The sequence below is a fragment of the Mytilus trossulus genome, chromosome 1 (genome assembly GCF_036588685.1).
Source record: "Mytilus trossulus isolate FHL-02 chromosome 1, PNRI_Mtr1.1.1.hap1, whole genome shotgun sequence".
Lineage (NCBI taxonomy): Eukaryota > Metazoa > Mollusca > Bivalvia > Mytilida > Mytilidae > Mytilus > Mytilus trossulus.
Window position 1 is genome coordinate 35188437 of NC_086373.1, and position 19654 is coordinate 35208090.

The following is a 19654-nucleotide window of genomic DNA, read 5'->3' on the forward strand; positions in this document are numbered from 1 at the left end:
ATATAGAAAATGCAAACGACCAATCAATATCGACCTTTCAAAGTGTAGCTGGTCGCTGTTGACGACGAGACTCTTTCTAAATATGGCGGCTTTAACCATTTGAATATTGAAGTATTTTTTGTCATCACTGTGATCCATTACAACGCAACATGTCAACGTCAAAACCAAAAAAGTCAAACTTTTTATCAACCGGGTAAATGTTTGTTTAAGAGTAAAACCATTTTACATACACAGTTGTAGGGTAATTCCAGGAAAATGAATTATTTTTTATTTTGTTGACACAGGGCAGGTTCTCGTTTGTATTCATAACATATACATTGACGTTGATTAGTGGGTCTTCCCATGGATAAAAACAATTGCCTGTGGTTGTATAGTACAATTTGCCTGTGCCCTATATATGCACATGTATATTTGCCAATGTGGGTAATTGGCTGTGAATATTAAACAAAAGCATCAAAGATAAAACCTCGCAATTCAAAACAACAATACAATACACAAAGCCAGATATCATTATTGGCACAGAATCTTGGCTAAAAGGGGTAAAACTTGGAAAGAATCCAACTAAAGATGCTATAAAATCAGCTGAAGTATTCCCTGATAATTACACATCATTCAGGAATGACAGGGGTACCTTAGGAGGAGGAGTATTCATCTTAGTCCACAACAGCATGATTAGTACTGAACAACCACAAAACATAACAAAATGTGAAATTGAATGGGTAAAGCTCAAACTAAGAACAGCCCAAGACCTAATCATCGGCTCATTCTACATGCCACATAGAACAACCTCACCATTAGAAGCCCAACTTTGATAAAACAGCATATATAGCCCTCATACGATCAATTATGGAGTATGGATCAATTATTTTGGACCCATACACCCAAAAAGACATTGACAAACTAGAATCCATACAAAAGAGAGGTGCTAGATTCATTACCAAAGACTACAAATCAAGAGAAGAAGGATGTATGAAAAAAATGCTAAAAGAACTTCAGCTCCTGTCATTACAATCAAGACTCCAACAACAACGACTGGTCTTCTTTTTCAAAGTGGTTAAGGGGAAGATACCAGCGCTTCCTCCCGACGATTTAATCAAATTTCACAGACCAAAGAGACAAATCAAAGCAACAACGTATAATAACTTTGTAACAAAAAACTTTATAGACCACCAAGTCTGTAACAACAAATGTGCGGTCATAGTTCCAACCAGTAAGACAGAACAATACAAGAACTCTATTTTTGTGCGCACTGCAATAAACTGGAACCATCTGGATGACTCAGTAGTGTGCGCCACTACTACCGAGGAGTTTAAATCAGCACTCCTCAGCAAGCGTGACTAGTTGTGCGCAGACCAACCCGTCACATAATAGCCGAAAGGAATCTGTGACGTACCCCTACCTAATTTCACAAGTGGGAGATACAGATACAAGGAACCTTTGCCCAAAATCAGGTTTACTCCAAGTCTGGTTCACCATTGTTCACTCTCCACTTTTGTGAAAACACATATTCGAACCCTGGGCCAGTGCCGGGCGGCATGGGTCCATTGTAAATGTATTGTGAAAATATGTTTTTTAATATCATGCTTCTTCATTGTTGTAGTAAGTGTATCGTTATAAATAAAGTGGCATCATGATATTGCAATATTGCAAACAAGTTTTCTTTTGTTAATTATTTTTGCAGAACATTTGAATAAACTACTTGTTTTCACTTTTAACCAATCACATAACAATTAGCTTTGTACAATAAACAGTAATCTTTATAAATCACAATTTATAATTAATCATCTATGATCTAATCACACTAAAATTTCATTTAAAAAAAATAATGGATAATTTATTTATGAAAATACAAATATTTTAATATTTATAATACATAAAAAAAGCACTGATTAAAGTATTGAAATGAAAAGTGGCAAATATGTTTTGGGAGCAAACATACTAGTAACCTACATGACATAGTACTTGCATTGATTTTCCGCATGAATACTATGAAGTATTCAACCTGGTTAAATCGGCGTGAATTGTTTAAGATAATTTAGCATCTAGTCTAATCAGCATTTAATAAAGATGATTTAGCACCTTGTCTTATCAGAATCTGGTTAATTCGGCACCCAAGGTTGTTATTTTGACATTAACATGTTTTCCAAGGAAACTAGTTGTCTTCTTTTCATGATTTTTCACAATATTTTCATTAAAGTTGTCCACAAATGTTTGTTGTGCTTAAAACAATTCCAATGGAAACTTTGATATAAGAAATGGGCCCACATCTAAAATTAACCACTATTACAAGTGTACATAATTAGTTAAATAGGGCTTCAGTACATGATTATTGTAAACGCTACTCATAATATTCAACTTAAGTAGACAGGAAATGCAGTAAAAAAATTACCTTTTCATTCAACTTGCCTCAGCTTATAATATATAATTTTTAAAAACATTGAAGTAAAACCAAAAAAAATAAAACTTGATTTTTTATCAGTTCATACATGTATAAACATTTATATAATTTTGCAATCAAGAGATTTAGTTAGTTTGGCAATGAGACAATAAAAGTTGTCCCTATACACACACATAGCTATATATGTTTTTGTTATAGCATGACACCTTCAAAGTAGCTAATTTCAACACTTATAAATCATTAAATATTTTAACAATATTAATTTTAACAACACAACAATCAAAGTGTTTTTACTTTTTCTGCTCAGAGGCAAAATATATATTTGTGTTAACTTTTTTTCCTTTTCATTTAAGAAACAGTCAAGCTGGATCCAGGAAAGGAAATGTTGGAGCCTCAGTCATCAAAAGTAAATATGGTGGAAGCACAGTTTATGCTAGTACAAAATCCAGATCCAATTTAATAGGATCAGCAAGTAGGAAGGGCCTGGGTGGTGCAGGAGATAAAACAACAAGCAGTAAACCTCCTGTTACAGTAAGTGCTAATTTAAAAAAAAAAGATTTTTTTTTTATATATAGATATAGGAAGATGTGGTATGAGTGCCAATGAGACAACTCTCCATCCAAGTCAAAATTTGTAAAATTACACCATTTAGAACGAATTTGAAAAAAAGATAATTTTCAGGTCAAAATGTTGTTCTTAAGGATGTCTGCTGGTCGTGTTTTTGAATTCTTGTCATATTTTCGATTTTCTCAGGTTTTATCCATCCAAATGTATTTAAAAAGTTTTTACACGACACCCCACTTTTGTCTTCATAAATCTGTTCAATAGATCATTTAAGATTTAGTGATCCGGCGGCATGAAATCCTTGTTATTTTTTCTTGGTTTAAAGGGTAAAAAACAATTCCAATGTTAACAAATAGTAAAGTCTGAAGAAAACCCTTTTCCCGCCATTTTCTAAATGTCTCGTATTTTGAAAACTACACACGAGACTAATGATTTTATTACTTTATTTTGTTTAAATATCAAAGTTGTTTTCATTTTAAGCAACCACATGGAATCCTTGTTATTTTAAATTAGAGCAGCAGACATCCTTAATAGCACCTGTTGAGTGTTCATATTTTTAAAAAGTAAATAGTGATAAATTAGTTTAGGAAAAGCAGTCGCTTTGAAAACAATTTTGACATGAAAGAACTGGAAAGTTATTTTAATTTTTAATTCTCCTTGTAGGTTCTAGATGAAGCTGGTAATGATGTTACACCTGTACCACTCATACAGACTGACCCAGCTTTTCTTGGTAAAAAACAGAGTAATGTCTTGGCGGACAGCTCAGCTGGAACAGTAAGTCTGAAAAGAATAGCCATTATTTTAAATATAATTCCAACTTGCATAGTTTGCAAAACTTTTTCTCTGTCAGACATAGGACTAAATTTTTGATGTTCCTTCAACCAAAATTTGGCTGTCCTGCTTTTTAAGAAGAAACCCAGTGAGATGTTATATTTGGAAACTAGAAAATGAAGCAGAAAAACATAATGCATTTTTTTTTAGAAAACAAAAAAATAATTTTGTTTACCCTTTTTGGCTCTGTTAGTAGGTCTGGATTTTCTCATGATTTTTGGTCATACTTTGGAAAATATTGTTTCAATATAAAAAGTGGTTTAAGACAGTCATGCATTTAGCTGACATGCAAGTCCAAGGATGATACTAGGACCAATGTATAACAGGGGATGCTATAATCCATAAAACATGCCGCAATTTTGCGCCTGTCCCAAGTCAGGAGCCTCTGACCTTTGTTAGTCTTGTATGATTTTAAATTTTAGTTTCTTGTGTATAATTCGGAGTTTAGTATGATGTCAATTATCACTGAACTAATATGCATATTTTTAGGGGCCAGCCAAAGGAATTCTCGCTACATTGAAGACCCATTGGTTGCCTTTGTCTGTTGTCTGCTCTATGGTCGGGTTGTTGTTTCTCTTTGACATGTTCACCATTTTCTTTCTCAATTTTAATAATATAATATTTTTGTGATTTTAAAGCAAAAGATATGATTTTTGTTACTTTGCCCCAAAGAATCCAAATCAACTAAAAAGCAGTTGTCTTGTTGTCTAGAAAAATAGATTGAGAAAGTAATTTGTATGTTTACAGCCAACAGATTTAATGTCCCAAGCTTCAATATACCAGACCGCCAATGCTACAGCTAGTACATTTGGTGGAGGACCATTTTCAAGGTTTGTTTAATTATTTAACAGAAGGCACTGATCGTTGAATAATAAATATTTACATGTTTTAAAATGAGTTAATGAGTAAAAGTTTAATCAGAAATTTGAAGTTTATATGATTTGATATACTTTAAACTTTAAGCTAACATATGAAAAAAATCTAGCTCAGTGTATCTGTCTACTAAAAAGTAACGATTCTTAGTTGTAATATCAGTTAAGCAGTAGGCAAAGTGATGTCATGTCAATTTTCTTATGGAGTATTTGAAAAATGCTAAAAAGAGCATTTGATCATATTTCGCCTTTTTTTTAATTGTATTACCAGTGCAATTTTTTTTTTATTATTGTAGATCTGTGTTTAGTGCTTCACAGGGAACTGCGAACGAGTCTATCATGGGAGAAGAAATGGCTGATCACTCACAGGATGTTTCACAAAGTTGGGGTAAGGTAATTGAAATGTCAGCTTAATCACTGACACTTGGTAGTCTGAAGCATCAATATATAATTTCAATCTGTGATTAAAGTTTTATAGACCGAATAGAGTTTGTCAAACCTTCTTATAATTTCATGAAACTCTGTCAGATTCTTTTAGATGATCAAATGACAGTATCTAGAGCAATGAACCTTGTTTTTTTACTGTTAAAAAGAAAATACAGTCTTAGGTCATATGATCAAAGGACAGCATCAAGAGCAAAAATTGAAATAAAATAAACTGTTTACCTATAAATATAAGAATTACAAACTGGATTTTTTATGATTTAAAAAAAATATTGACAGAATTTCCATCATCTTTATTTTTCTATTTTTTAAACAGTGATGCACACATCTACATATTCCTTCAAATTTCTTTTTTCCTGTATTCATGAAACTATTTCAAACAAATTTAAATAAATTCACAGTAACAATAGCTTTTTTTTACATAAGAAGATTTTTTTCTAAAAAGAATAACATTTAGGTGTTTTGTAAAATAGAAAAAAAAATATTGGTTTTACATAAGTTACATGAGATTTGATGGAACTCAATTGTATAAGAAAAGCAGTTAATCATTAGACAGGTAACAATTTTCTAAAAGATTGAAATTTTTTTTGACAGACATCAAAGTGAAGCGAGAAGATGTTAAAGAAGTATTACTTGAAGATGACCTTGAAAAAATAGTAGATTTGACCTTGACAGAGACTGCAACAATCTGGTTACTGGACATGCCAACTGTGTGTGTTTCTAATGAAGCAGATGAAGCTAAATCTATCCAAGAAAAAAATGAAAAATATTTACAAGTGAGTTCAAAATGTTTTTTATTTAGGCAATGGTAAAACAAATTGTTGTGGTCTTGGTTAACAAACCATTGTCTGTCAATGTTCTTAATTCATTATGGATCAGGAGAAGAGTACACTATGATTTCCCACTGAAACCATAAACAAGTTGGCTAATTTTCACAACTTGCCTGGTATATATAAGATAAATATAAGGTTATGTCACCTAAACCAAGCTTTTAATTGTATAGCAATACTGACTTGTATACCCCAAACAATTGAATATCTCTACATTACACTCAAATTGAACTAACCAGCTGTTATACAAATTGATGAAACATGTATGCTAATTAGTTTAAATATTTATTTATTTTTAGTTTGAAAATGAGATTTTGTCAATTGAGATGATTATAATAATACTAAATTCTTTGATATCTATTTTCAGTTACAAAAAAACAAAGTTGGTAATGACCAATACATGGAGAGAGGCATGAACACGTTCAATGAACCACCAAAGGTCAAGGTTGTTCAAACAACGAAAATTACACACAGTGTAAGTAAATTAACAGACATATTTACATATGGTATACTATTTTATGACCCTGCTGCAAGGTGAAGGGGGCAGAAAGTGTTACCCTTGACCTTCTGCCCTTCTGTGCATGCCATTTTTGTTTGAAAGTAAGCTTACACAGGGGGCACTTACGTCTTTGACACATTCTTTTATTTTTATTTAGAATATAAAAGTAACAAATCCAGTACATTTAATTCATAGGATTTTTTGTGATGACGTAGAACATTGCATATAATATGATGACTACTCACATGGTGTGACAACAACTCAGTTAACTGATAAAATCTTTGAGCCATAAAAGATATCTTAATACTTGTTTAGTCTTTTTACAGAGAATGAAGAAGACCCCTATTGAATTTGATGTCAATATGTCAAAAGGTCATGGTCACTTGACTGGATACTCATATTGAAAGACTGTAATTTATTTAAACAATTTTAGTTTCCATATGCTATCTTATATTATGTTTGATATTTAGGTAAATCATGTTTGAGCATTAAATCTAATCTTAAACTATACATTAAACATAGTTGCCTTATTTTTACAGGAGATAGGAGTAAATGCAACCACTTGGGATATGTATGATACATTTGAAGCACTAGAAAAAGAAAAGAAAGGTATGGGTGTTTTTTGGGGGGGTATGTAGAACATACAAGACTAAGGTCTGCATCATTTGTTAGACAAACCACTTACACTGAATATGATTTAGGTCATGTAAGTAAGTAAGTAATTTTTTTATTATAGTGACATGTGAAATCACATTTCAGTAAAGTACAATATATGATATACACAATAAAATACACCTGACCCATTGGGTCTATAGCCACTTTCAAATCATAAAACGGTAATTCTTTTATCACGGATTTCAAACAAAATAATGAAAAGTAAAATTAAACTAAACTCAAAATAATTAATTAATAGTGATAATTCAAACTTATATAAAAGAAAAAAAGAAAAAATGTTGTCAGAAGATCGATTTTATATTAAATTCCAGTTGAATTCATAATGAATTAATATTTATAATAAAGAAACTGGAAATATTCAGATTGAAGTAACCTTTTTATAATCATGTATATTACTCAATGTGATCATTTAAAATGATTATAAGTGTACTGCTTTTTTGTGTTCTAAAAATAAAAATGTAGATAAAACTTCTGATTGAGAAATAAATCTGTTTTTTGCAAATAATTTTTAAAAGAAAACTTATCAACAATGATAGTCCTTTATACGTTTGGTTCTGCTTTTCTATCATCATTACAAAAGATTTTAGATCAAAATATTTTGAATCAGCTGTCTTAGATTTCAATATATATTTGTCCAGGATATTTAAAAAATGACACTTATACTGGTCAGTTTTTTCCATGATGTTGATATAAAAGATATAAAAAGGTGTGTTATGATTACCAAAGAGTCAACTCGTCACAAGAGACCAAATGACACAGAAATAATATATTTGATCAAAAATTCTTTATAGAGTAGATAAATTCTTTCGTAAATTCCTCTGAATGTAAGAATGCCTTTAGAAATAATTTCTCTCTATATAAAATGCCCGTAAAAGCTGTCATGAGTAACTGTATAACAAAAGCTACTCTACTATATCAAAAATATTCAGGATATCTTTAACCACATTGTAGAGAAAGAAGAAAAGGAAGAGGGTGAGGGTACGATTAGTCGTCCAGCAAGTCCTGTTGCCAAGGAGGAGACAACTCCTGCTGTTGAGGGTGAAGCAGTCCCAGCTCCAGTGGCTAGAGAAGGTAGGATTTGTTACATCATTTCAGTTTATTTTATTCATTTGAAACTTAGGTTTGATATCTTAGCTATAATATAAAAAATATGGAAGTCCGAGCAATTAAAAAACGATAATCAGGTTAAATTTTAATATTTTACTGCAAAAAGTTTAACAATTTTTAGATCTCATTATTTGATTTTTTTCAATTAAAATGAACAACAATTGTTATTGAACGGCTTCTTAAGTTGTAAACATTTGCTTGTATCACCACACCGGACAGACTAGGATAGCTACTAAAAGTATGACAGGAGGCACATGATGCTGATAGTGTGTCATTTGAAATATTTTTGATTTGTCTGTCAGTCATGATATTTGTTAAATTACAGAAACAAATAAAATATCTTTCCTACCATCCAATTTGAAAAAAAATATATGTAGAAAGGAAATATATTTTTAAGGATGGTAATGGCAATAAGACTTTTTCTATTAAAGCATGTCAATGCAATTTGTAAAAAAAAAATAAAAAACTTATTCTTTATGATATTTTCAAAAGGATCCTCTAGGCTAAGACTAGGTGCAGGTAAGACAATGTAGATTCTGGTTTGAAAAACAGTTATCCTGATAGATTTTTTTGTTACTAAATTTTGGATGAAACTTTTTTGTAGATATTTATTTATGATAGATCATTGCTTTGCCTGGTTAATCAAGCCATTCTTTAAAAGCTTACTTTAGACTAAGAACTGTTGATATGATTAATGTAAAGTCATCAATTTTATTTGATTTCAAACAAAATATGCTTTCAAATAATCTTGTTTTGCTATAGACTTGATTTATTTTTGTGACTATCACTTTTTGATCATCAACTATCATCACAACAACTAAAGATAGTTATTTTCTTTGTCTCAACCCAATAAATCAATATTAATGGAATTTGTTTCTATCAATAAATAAAATATCGAAATATTGAAATTTACTTAAACTTTAAAAGATCAATTATAGAATATAATGAAAATACAAACTCAAGTCATCCAGTCGGTCTTCTGTAGTGAGACTGTGAGAGTGGAAGTTTTCTACTAAGATGCAATGTCACAATCATTATCTTTTTCTTCTTAAAGTTAGTTATTTGGGTGAATTAAACAGTTTTTGGTACAGTGAGTGTAAACAATATAAAATGTTGTAATATCTACACCTTCTTTATGTTCACATTACTTTTCATTTCTTACAAAATTGTGTGCTGAGTGAATTTCTTTGTGCAGCTTTTTTTGTGTTTAAAAAGAATCAGGATTTGAATTCCTGTTCTCTTGCAAAACAAAATATTCATGCCAAAAAATTATGGTAGATAATAATTTAGATCATAATATTTTTACACATATACATATAAGGTCTGGTGATTTAGTATCAATGAGTAATTTTCATTTAAAACTGCATGTGCTTAGTTTGTAAAACTTTTTAGCATAAAAAAATCTGAATTAGTATAGTACAAGACAAACATTTAGTTATTTTAATTGAACAGAGCTTTTATTAGTCTTTGAAAACTGAAGCTTAAGGTGCTACCCAACACTTTAAGTAAAACTAATTTGGCTCGTTTAATTTGCATAAAATTTTGACAAAGTATTAACTTTGACCCTTTGACAAAAGTATAAAAATTTCAAAAAAATTGAACCAACTGTTTTATCAGAAAAATTACACTGTTATATAGCAGTTTGACAAACACTTATTTGATCATTGAGAAGCTTGATGTTCCCTTAACAACACAACGTAATCAAAACATTAAGCTGATTTTACAGAGTTATCTCCCTGTAGTGCCAGGTACCACCTCAAATGTTTTGAGATGTTTTGTGTACTCTGTCTGCATAAATAAATATAGGAACTTCACTTTTTGTATGTCATTACAAGCAACAAAGTGCTGAGTATAAAAACATTTACATACATATAAGTAACATAACCATTACAAACCAAAAGTTCAGCAACAGAGGATTTTTTTAGATGACAGTACAATACTATAATATGCCTTCATGTAAATTTTAAATCTATTCCAATTGTTTCAAATGTCTGAATGTTATTTTCATTCAAGTAAAGAGGAGATATTTTTAAAATAGAGACCAGCTTTTAATACCTAGAAAAATTTTGTTTAGTACATTCAACTGCTTATTCATTAAAATGTTAAAGAATAGATTTTACTATTTAGTTTTACAGTGACTTGACTGTTAGTGTTGCTATCCACCAATTGCAACTGATTCAAAATTTTGACCAAATTGCAATTTGTTTTATTAAACCAATTTGTTCAACTGGTCAGAAATTTGAACCAACTGCTATAGAAAACGACAGTCAAGTCACTGTAATAAAGGAGTTGTGAATGGCAAACTTGAATTATTTAAGATTCAATACTACTCAAAATCTTATTTAACTTATTAAATATCAAGGAAATTTTCAGTTTAAACATTTCTTTACTGTGAGATTATTTATTTTTAGAAAGTAGAGCTACAATAGCCTCATCAATGGCAGGTTCTGAGAGTGTATTTGCCAGTAAAGAAACCGGAGTATCCTCAATACCTAGTGAATTATCCGCTGTGGAAGAGGATAGGATTATGAAGGTTTGTTTAAAACCGTTTACTTTAGATTCATTATTTTTTACTTTTTGGTATTGTGGATTCATGTGTACCAATATTCCTGAATTGTAGAAAATTGGTATACTCCTGAGTACTTGATTTCACAGATGTTCCAAAGGCCCAAAGTTTGCAGATTCAGATTCAATATTTTATTATAGTCTTACCACATACAAACATAAAATGAGATTCACATACACAGATTTAAGACATAAAAGTCGATAGGAAATGTGTACTCAGCTATGTCCCTGAAAACCATAAAGATTAGTTTTACATGAATAAAAATAAGCAATCAACTGTAGTTTAGGTATGACTTTATTATACTTGTTCCCCAACTAGAAGTTGGTGCTATATTGCATTCATAATTTCGGTCTGTCTAACAAAAATAGCCATCACACTTTTGGCATGTAACAGTAATACTCAACAGAATTACTTCATATTTAGTCTTAAGCTTTACAGCCATAATTTGTGATGCCAGACCACTTTCAAATTTTTCAGACAACACTCTTGGCTGAAACTTTTAATTTTTCAATATGTTGAATAAACTTAAAATTAATCTACACACTTGTCTTTATCTCTAACTTACCATACACATATGAAACATCTTTTTATAAACATTACTGTTTCTGTTTTAGTTTTTTATGTAAATTTTAGTTGTGAAATTTATTAGCCTCATTCTGATAAATTTCCATTTTCTTTTTCAGTCAGAGAATCTGTTAAGAGATTTGTTTATAATGGAAAGAGTTGTAAATCTAAATACATACCAATCTCGGCAAGCGCTATACAGAGGTTATCCTGTGTTAACAGGTATGTAGTACAAATAGCTCATTTGTATGTAGTACAAATAGCTCATTTGTACAAACTAGTTTATTTTAAAAAAAGTAGATGATTAAATCAACTGATGCTTTTTGGTTGAGGAAAAAATAAACTGATCTTTTAGAAAGAATTTATAATGCAATTTAATATAAAGAAGTAAATTGTTATTTAAGAACATGATAAAGGAATAAATTAATATTTTAGAAAATTATAAAGAGGTTGATTTCTATTTGAAAAAAATATAAAGAGGTAAATTATTATTTTAGACAATTATTACACATCATGGAATTATTGTTATTTGTAGAATTAGAAAAAGAAATGTCTGCCAATCAACAATTAAGTGTTTCTGACATGGGACCAAACTTTGACAGATTATGGTCCTATCAGTGTCCATTAACTAAAGGTAGAAATGTTAGCTCTATGTCATGGAATAAACTTAACCCTGTAAGTATTTAAATATTATATTTTATTTCTTTTAGCATTATTTTATGTTTTAAAATAAACTAGATTTAGTAAATCATTTTGTACATAGACAATAGACAATTTTTCTATTATTTAAAATAAAAATTAATGTTGTAAATGTATAACCTTTTTTTCAGTAATTTGAAAAAAAAGTTAAGAAAATGTTTTATTTTGTTAATTTCTTTGTTTTGTAGGATTTAATAGCCATTGGATATGGACAGTTTGAGTTTTCTGATCAGAAATCTGGACTTGTATGTTGCTGGTCACTTAAAAATCCTGAGGTATTGTACAAGTCATAAAGTTGTTCTTTTTATTTTTTTACAATAAGCCATAAAGTTCTACTTAGCATCTATTTGAAAATATAATGAAGAGTTATCTCCCATTTTTGTTTCAGAATTTTGAAAAGAAATGAGATATTTTCAAACAGAAAAGGTGACCAACTGCGATTTTTTTTCTTAAAAATAAAAACATGCCAGCATCTTTTTAAACTTCTGCATGCTTATGTTTAGAAAATAATAGTGAGTTCATAATTTTCTCAAAACTGCAATACTACAATGCTTTTTTTAATTAAATTGCTCCATGCTATGCTAAGTTAAAGATATATACTGTGCAAATGATTTACTGATAATATGAATTGCTTCTTTCCAGTATCCAGAAAGAATATATACCTGCAAGGAAGGTGTGACAACTGTAGATTTTTCAAAGATGCATCCATCACTTTTAGCTGTAAGTAAAAGTTAAATATACCAAAGGTTTTTGTATAGACCAATTGTTAATCTCTATTTAGATATCTAAATTTATTTTATTTTATATGTTTATGAATAGCAAAATATAAGGATTAAATGCTTATTACTAAAAGAATCAAATGTATGTCCATGGAGGAACTTGGTCGAGAACAGATCTATCTTGATTTTTTTTAGGCACTTCATAAAAATGATTACAAATCAGATAAATAATACACACGCACAACAATTATTCTCTTCATTAATAAAAAGTATTGTTAGTTTGATAAAGAAATAACATGTTACTAAAGATTTTCTTATCCCAGGAATAGATTACCTTAGCCGTATTTGGCACAACTTTTGGGAATTTTGGACCCTCAATGCTCTTCAACTTTGAATTTGTTTGGCTTTATAACTATTTTGATCTGAGCGTCACTGATGCGTCTTATGTAGATGAAACGCGCATCTGGCATCTGGCGTACTAAATTATAATCCTTGGACTTTTGATAACTTTTTATTATGATAATAGGTTGGAATGTATGATGGAGGTGTAGCTATATATAATGTCAAAAGTACAGAGGATGAAGCAATGATTGACAGCTTGTAAGTAGCAATAGCTTAAAATGATGCAATATATTGCTGACAAAAAATGACTACCAGAATCTTTATTTGTATGTTGGTTGGTTTTTTTTGCCCTATATATTGAAACATGAGGATCAGGATCTGAGTAGAATTTTTCTGTTTGAATTGTTAAAGATTCTGTGTTGACCAAAACAATCAGTTTTATGAATTCATTATTACACTCTTTTACACTTCATAATGTACTATTTTTCACTGTTTGTCATCTTGTGGCTTGTGTTTTAAAGTTCACCATAAAGGAATTCCTGTATTTCTAGCATTTTGTAAAAAGATTGGTTTAGCTGTCAACAAAAAAATTAGAAAGTCACAGATAATCCTTAGTTTACAGTAAACTTTTACCTTTGTGAATTTAGAATAAAGAATAGATTTATGTTGACATGTTTTTGTTGTTTCTAAACAGACAATCTCCAGGAAAACATACTGCACCAGTATGGCAAATCCAGTGGATAGATAAAGAAAGGGGATCTGGTGAAGAGGTATCAGAGAAGTTGATCTCTATATCCACAGATGGAAGAGTAACACAGTGGTCAATTAGGAAAGGATTTGAAAGTTACGGTAAGCTTATATTTTAAAATGAAAAGTCATTGATTCCAGATTCAAATGTATTTTTTTTTACAAGTAAATGTCATTTTAAATTTTTGGGTCACAGGGTATTTTTTTTAATCTTTATAAAAGATCGCTCAGGGTTGACCCATGTGTATCAAAGTTTAGATATATTTGATTGTTGGTCCTGGATGAAAGAAGTTTATTTTGTTTTTTTACATATTAACTGATTTTGATGTTTTTTTTATAAAGGAAAATGATTGGCTCAAGAAATAAAAATGTTATTAACAAAGATACGATGAATGTTTTGATTTTTACAAATAATAATCGAAATTAAAAACATGATTACTTATATTTTGACAGATATGATGAGATTAAAGAGGATGCCAACTAAGTATGGAAGTAAAAAAGAGAAGAAAGTAGAAGCTTTCATTTCCCGACATGCTGGAGGAATGAGTTTTGATTTCCAACAGAGAGATACAAATATGTACGTCATTTAGTTTTAACATGTGAACTGTAAATTCAGAATATATAGCAGCGTTTTTATATATGAGAAAAATGTGACAGTATCTGGTTTGAAATAATAAAAACTCGCATTAATGATTTTGGTTGTAAAAATTTTGGCAATCTTATTAATAAGATTTTATATTATTACTAGTTGCCATCGATTCACAATTGTAAATGCATGCATTAATTTCTATATTTACAGTAATTTGTTTCAGTTTTTCTTTTTTTCTTACTTTGAATATAATACATCTGATAAAATTTTGACGATTTTTATGTTAACATTAAATTTAGTGTAAACATCAATTAGATAACAGCAGAACAATATGATCATCGGTTTTCTCAACTCGATTGATTTTCTTACTTTCCCAATACTGGCTGAAGCAAGAATATCGTCTCAAGTTTTTTCTATTGAATGCTCATATCGAATAGTTTTCCATTATTTCAGATATCTTGCTGGTACAGAAGAAGGCCACATACATAAATGTTCTTGTTCATATAATGAGCAGTACTTAGACAGTTTTGTTGGTCACACAGTAAGTATATGCTATAACAACATGTGAATTATCAAAGATATCATTTTATAACTCTGCTTATTCTTCCGTCTGTTCCTATAAATATTTGTGCGGTTTTTCTCGAGAACAAAAAAATAAGAGCTTCCTGAAAATTCAAAATTCATATATTCTTACACATTATGGTTGTGTATTAGATTTCATCACATTTTCTTGGGCATTACAAATCAGACCTCTGACCATGCTGTTCAGTGTAATGCTTTTTCAAATCTATCTTTTGTCATCTTCCTAGTTAATGAATAGTTAAATCAGAGATGTCATTAATTAGCATAAGCTCACAGTACATCCTGTTTGAGAAGTCGAACTTCTCATGTAAGTTATACATATTCTAATATGTAGCGTTTGGTGAAATATATGAAGGATGTTGTATCTGAAGGCTTTACTTGCCAGTTCTTTTGATTTAAATATCTGTAAACATAGATATTTAATTCCTAAACATCAAATAAAGGGTAACATTTGATTTGAAAAAGATTTATACAGCCCCACCATACTTTAACAGAATGACACATTTTTCCAACAAAAAAATCTGAAAGAAGACATTTTTTTTAATTTTTTGCAATGCACAATGGTTTATTATCCTTTGAATTCCTTTTATAACTTTGTAAGCAGTTTGTTTATATGAAAAATGCTTTTTCTTGACAACTTTGTGTTTGTTTGTTATGTATTATGATGGGGTTTGGTGTAAATTTTATTTTGTTTTACAGGGTCCAGTCTATAGAGTTAAATGGTCCCCTGATGATCCAGATGTGTTCCTTAGTTGTAGTGCTGATTGGAGTGTTAGATTATGGCACCAGGAGAGATTTTCGCCAGTATTAACTTTCTTGTCATCAACAGTAAGTTTCCTAAATAATAATAATGGCTTACTGTGGATTCATAGTTATTAGTGGAATGCCAGGTGCGGATCCAATGGTGGGGGGGTCCTGGGGTTGGACCCCCCTTTTTTTGGACGATCATTACATTTGAATGGGGACATGTAATTGGACACCCCTCCCCCCCTTTTGTCCTAGGTAAAGACCCCCCCCCCCCCGCCCCTTTGTCCTGGGTAAAGACCCCCTCCCCCTTTTTTTAAATGGCTGGATCCGCCCCTGAATGCCATCTTTTTTGAGAAAAGGATTTATGTTCAATGGAGAAGAAATTTTCTATTGGCTTTAAGAAGACTTTTGTACAATGACTTAAAATATAAATGATTCATTTAATGTCTTTTTTAAAATTGATTTTAAAAAGTTCTTTTCATTTAATTGGGCCCACCAATCTGGTAATGTTAATTAACATTTTGGAGGTTTCTTTTGTCATTTAACATGATTTTATAGTATCACTTTACGTTTTCACAGAAACCAGTGTATGATGTTGCATGGTCACCTAAGTCAGCAACTGTGTTTGCATGTGTTACTGAGAATTCTGTTGAAGTCTGGGATTTGAACATGAGCACGTGAGTATTTTGTTCAGATTGAAAAATAAATATATTTTTTAAATAAATTGATAACTTTCTCTCTAGTTCAATTTCAATTTAAAATTAAAATTACAAATAACTATGTCTAATAGGGCAGTTGTGTTATCAATGAAAGTAGGATGTGAGAAATTGAAAAAAAAATCAATGGTAAATAAACAGAAGCCCAGTCAAAACAGTTAGCTTACCAAAAACTGTGAAGTTCTGGTTTTCATGATTTCTGGAAAAATGTATATCATGATGAAATTATAAATTGCTTCTTGAAGAATAGTTAAAACTAGTAGTTTTGTAAATTGGAAAGAAAACTACATGAGTTGTCTCCACTTTCAAATGTTAGACTAATAATTAGAGTTATCTCCACTTGAATATCTGTTTTAAAATTAAGCTATTAAATAAATAATCCAAGAACAAATAATTATAATTAATTTGGACCTTTTTGCTACAACCTTCATGATTCTGAAAAAATAACTTTTAGGAAATTTCACTCAATTTCCTTATTAAATTTTGTGTAAACATGTACTATGAAATTGTCTGTCAGCTGCTGTTTATAATATATTATAAGATTTGAGGTTATAAAAAATATTGTTGATGACCTTCTAATAACTGTCAAGGTGACAAATAAGTTCTATTCTTTTCATATATTCTTATTTTCTTAGAACTTCATGAGATTTATGTGTCATTTACACCAACCTGTTTTGTTTTTAATGAGTTATTTTTGTTTTTAATGCAGGTTAGATCCTTTAATTAAGAGTAACCCAACATCAGGTGCTAAACAGACTACAGTTTCATTCTCAAGGAATTCAGATGTAAGTTTTCTATGTTATCTAAACTTTTTTTTATTTATAATGGGATTGGAAACAAGTCATTACAACTTATATTATTCCCTTTCCACTTTGCTGGTGCAAGTCCTGTCTTGTAGTGGCATTAGCCTGCTTTTTCAAAATCTACAGGGATGTCTTTTACTTGCATGAGATATTGCTCTCTCTTAACAAAGGTCAGTCATTTATCATCCCCTTCCCTCAGACTATCATCGTTTCTCAGGACCATACTCGCAAGTGGTTTCAAGGGAGAGCTGAAAATTCAGTCCCTTAAATTTTCTCCCCGATTTTGTATGTTACTTGAAATCATTTATTTTTATTTTCAGGACATAGTGGATTGAAGGATAATATATATATATATATTAAATTATTTTACTTTTCTAAAAGTGATAATGTATATGATTTATAAATCTATGCAGGAGGGGATTTAAGTAACTTTTTAATTTTCACTGTTTGTAAGATTTATATAATGACATTTATTGCTAATGATTGATCGTCTAAAGTTAAATGTCCATAAAATTTATTCTTTTCATGTCTCTTCTGACTTTGCATGCAATTAGTTCTGTAATTTACTGTTAAGAATTTCAACTTCATAAAGAACGCTTATATGAATAGTACAATATACATTGGATTCATAATTACCTTTGGGAACTAATTGTGGTGGATTTCAAGGGAATAGGTTAACCATTAATTTAGATGTATAACAAAATACAAATTGCCCAAGGCATCTTCAAATAACTTGTTAAGCCATGAAAATTTGTACTTTGGAAACTAAATGAATCCATGAATTATCTAAGAATTATCAAAATAAAATGTATACCATACATGATTATAAAAACTATATTTTCTACTGTTATGTTTATGTATTTCAGTGTATACTGGTAGGAGATAGTGAAGGACAGGTAACAGTTTACCAGATGAGATCTATGCCAGCAAATGCTGATGTAAGTATCTTTCATTCTTTAAAAAAAAAAGATTCCATTTCATTTAACACTGAGCAATTTCTTGGCTGGTTGTAATATGATAATGTCAGGCGGCTGACAACTTGACAAGCAGGTGAGAGGGCTTACAATGTGAATAGTAGGTAACTTAATTATGTAAGCAACTCCTCTTCTTCCCAGGTTCTTGAAACTTCACAGAACGAATGCACATATGTTTAAGCTGTGTGTCTGATATAACACAGAATTGTGAATGTTTGAAATTTAGGAATATCAGTATAGAGCATTATCCATTGTTTAAAAGAAACATTCTACACATTTGAGACTGTAATCCATTTATCATTAGATGCTGCCTTTAACAGCCTCACATACGACACATTTTTATGATTATAGTGCATACTTATTTATTTTTTTATTGATTTTAGTTTCTCATATTCTAAAATTTTCTATAATTTTAAAAATTTCAGCTTGAAATGTTAAGAACTGTGGTAGAAACAAATATGAACAGTGGGTTAGGACAAGAAGTGCCAGATTTTATGAAAACAGAGGAAGAATTAGATGATGTTGGTGAAATGTGAGATGTATAAGGAACTTATATGACAACAGTGAAACCAAACTTAAAGAACTGACCTTGAGAAACAATCATATACAGTATAATGTTATAAATAGAATTATCTTTATATTAAAGGCTTCAATATCTGGCAGCTCATAAGTAGAATTCTATGGATATGAGTCTTGGAAATACCTGAAAGATTGCTATTTTGTGATTTGTCTTTTAGAGATATCTGTGTTTATTTTCAAGCAGAACTTAAACACCAACCTTTAATCAATTAAAATCCAATTCAAAAGATGTTATTTTGTTAAGTCTGTGATACATTCCGTCCATTTTTGTACTATTATTGAAATGTATTTTATTGAATTATATGCATTTTATTTATCTGTGACTTGTTAATGATCTTTTTTATTCTTTATTTATTATTAAAGTATTTTGGAGTAAACTTTTTTCTGTGGTTTCTTTCCGAGGACTTATATAAAATGAAAATAAAAAGATGTAGTATAACAATGAGGAAACTAGAATCTACCAGAGTTCCAATGAATTGGAAAGAAATATAGATTACATTTATACCAGTGGATTATCAGATTTATCCAATCGAGAAAGGAGGACTTTAAAATTTATAATTTAACTATCGAGATTTGATAAATCAGATAATCCACGAGTAACTATGTAAGAATCTGTTTCTCTTATGATTAAAAATACATTCTCTTTTTTTGTTAACCGAAAATCCCCTTTGAGTGCCTTTCACATTGCACAAAGTTGTCAATTTCAATTTCATTAACACCTGTTAGCATATTTTGATTCATCCAGTTAGCTAAAAAGGTCATGACCCTTAAAATCATCCAATGATCTTTTGAGATCACCAGCAACCA

At 30.1% G+C, this 19654-nt stretch overlaps 1 protein-coding gene across 2 annotated transcripts; it reads left to right on the forward strand.

Moving 5' to 3' along the window:
• The first annotated feature begins 44 nt into the window (after positions 1 to 44).
• LOC134722627 (dynein axonemal intermediate chain 4-like) lies at positions 45 to 19224 on the forward strand. 2 transcript variants are annotated; one of them, XM_063586247.1, is made up of 24 exons: positions 45 to 193; positions 2752 to 2929; positions 3626 to 3736; positions 4541 to 4623; positions 4962 to 5053; positions 5704 to 5885; positions 6307 to 6414; positions 6978 to 7047; positions 8065 to 8184; positions 8713 to 8739; positions 10632 to 10753; positions 11470 to 11572; positions 11886 to 12025; positions 12238 to 12324; positions 12692 to 12769; positions 13295 to 13368; positions 13805 to 13959; positions 14311 to 14434; positions 14900 to 14987; positions 15728 to 15856; positions 16355 to 16452; positions 17201 to 17276; positions 18161 to 18232; positions 18694 to 19224. In XM_063586247.1, the coding sequence occupies exons 1-24, from the start codon at positions 150 to 152 to the stop codon at positions 18802 to 18804; spliced, it is 2472 nt and encodes an 823-aa protein (XP_063442317.1). In that variant the 5' UTR covers positions 45 to 149; the 3' UTR covers positions 18805 to 19224. The 2 variants fall into 2 exon arrangements, with proteins under 2 accessions (XP_063442317.1, XP_063442326.1); XM_063586256.1 differs by lacking the exon at positions 8713 to 8739 and having other exon boundaries at positions 51 to 193.
• Positions 19225 to 19654: the final 430 nt, after the last annotated feature.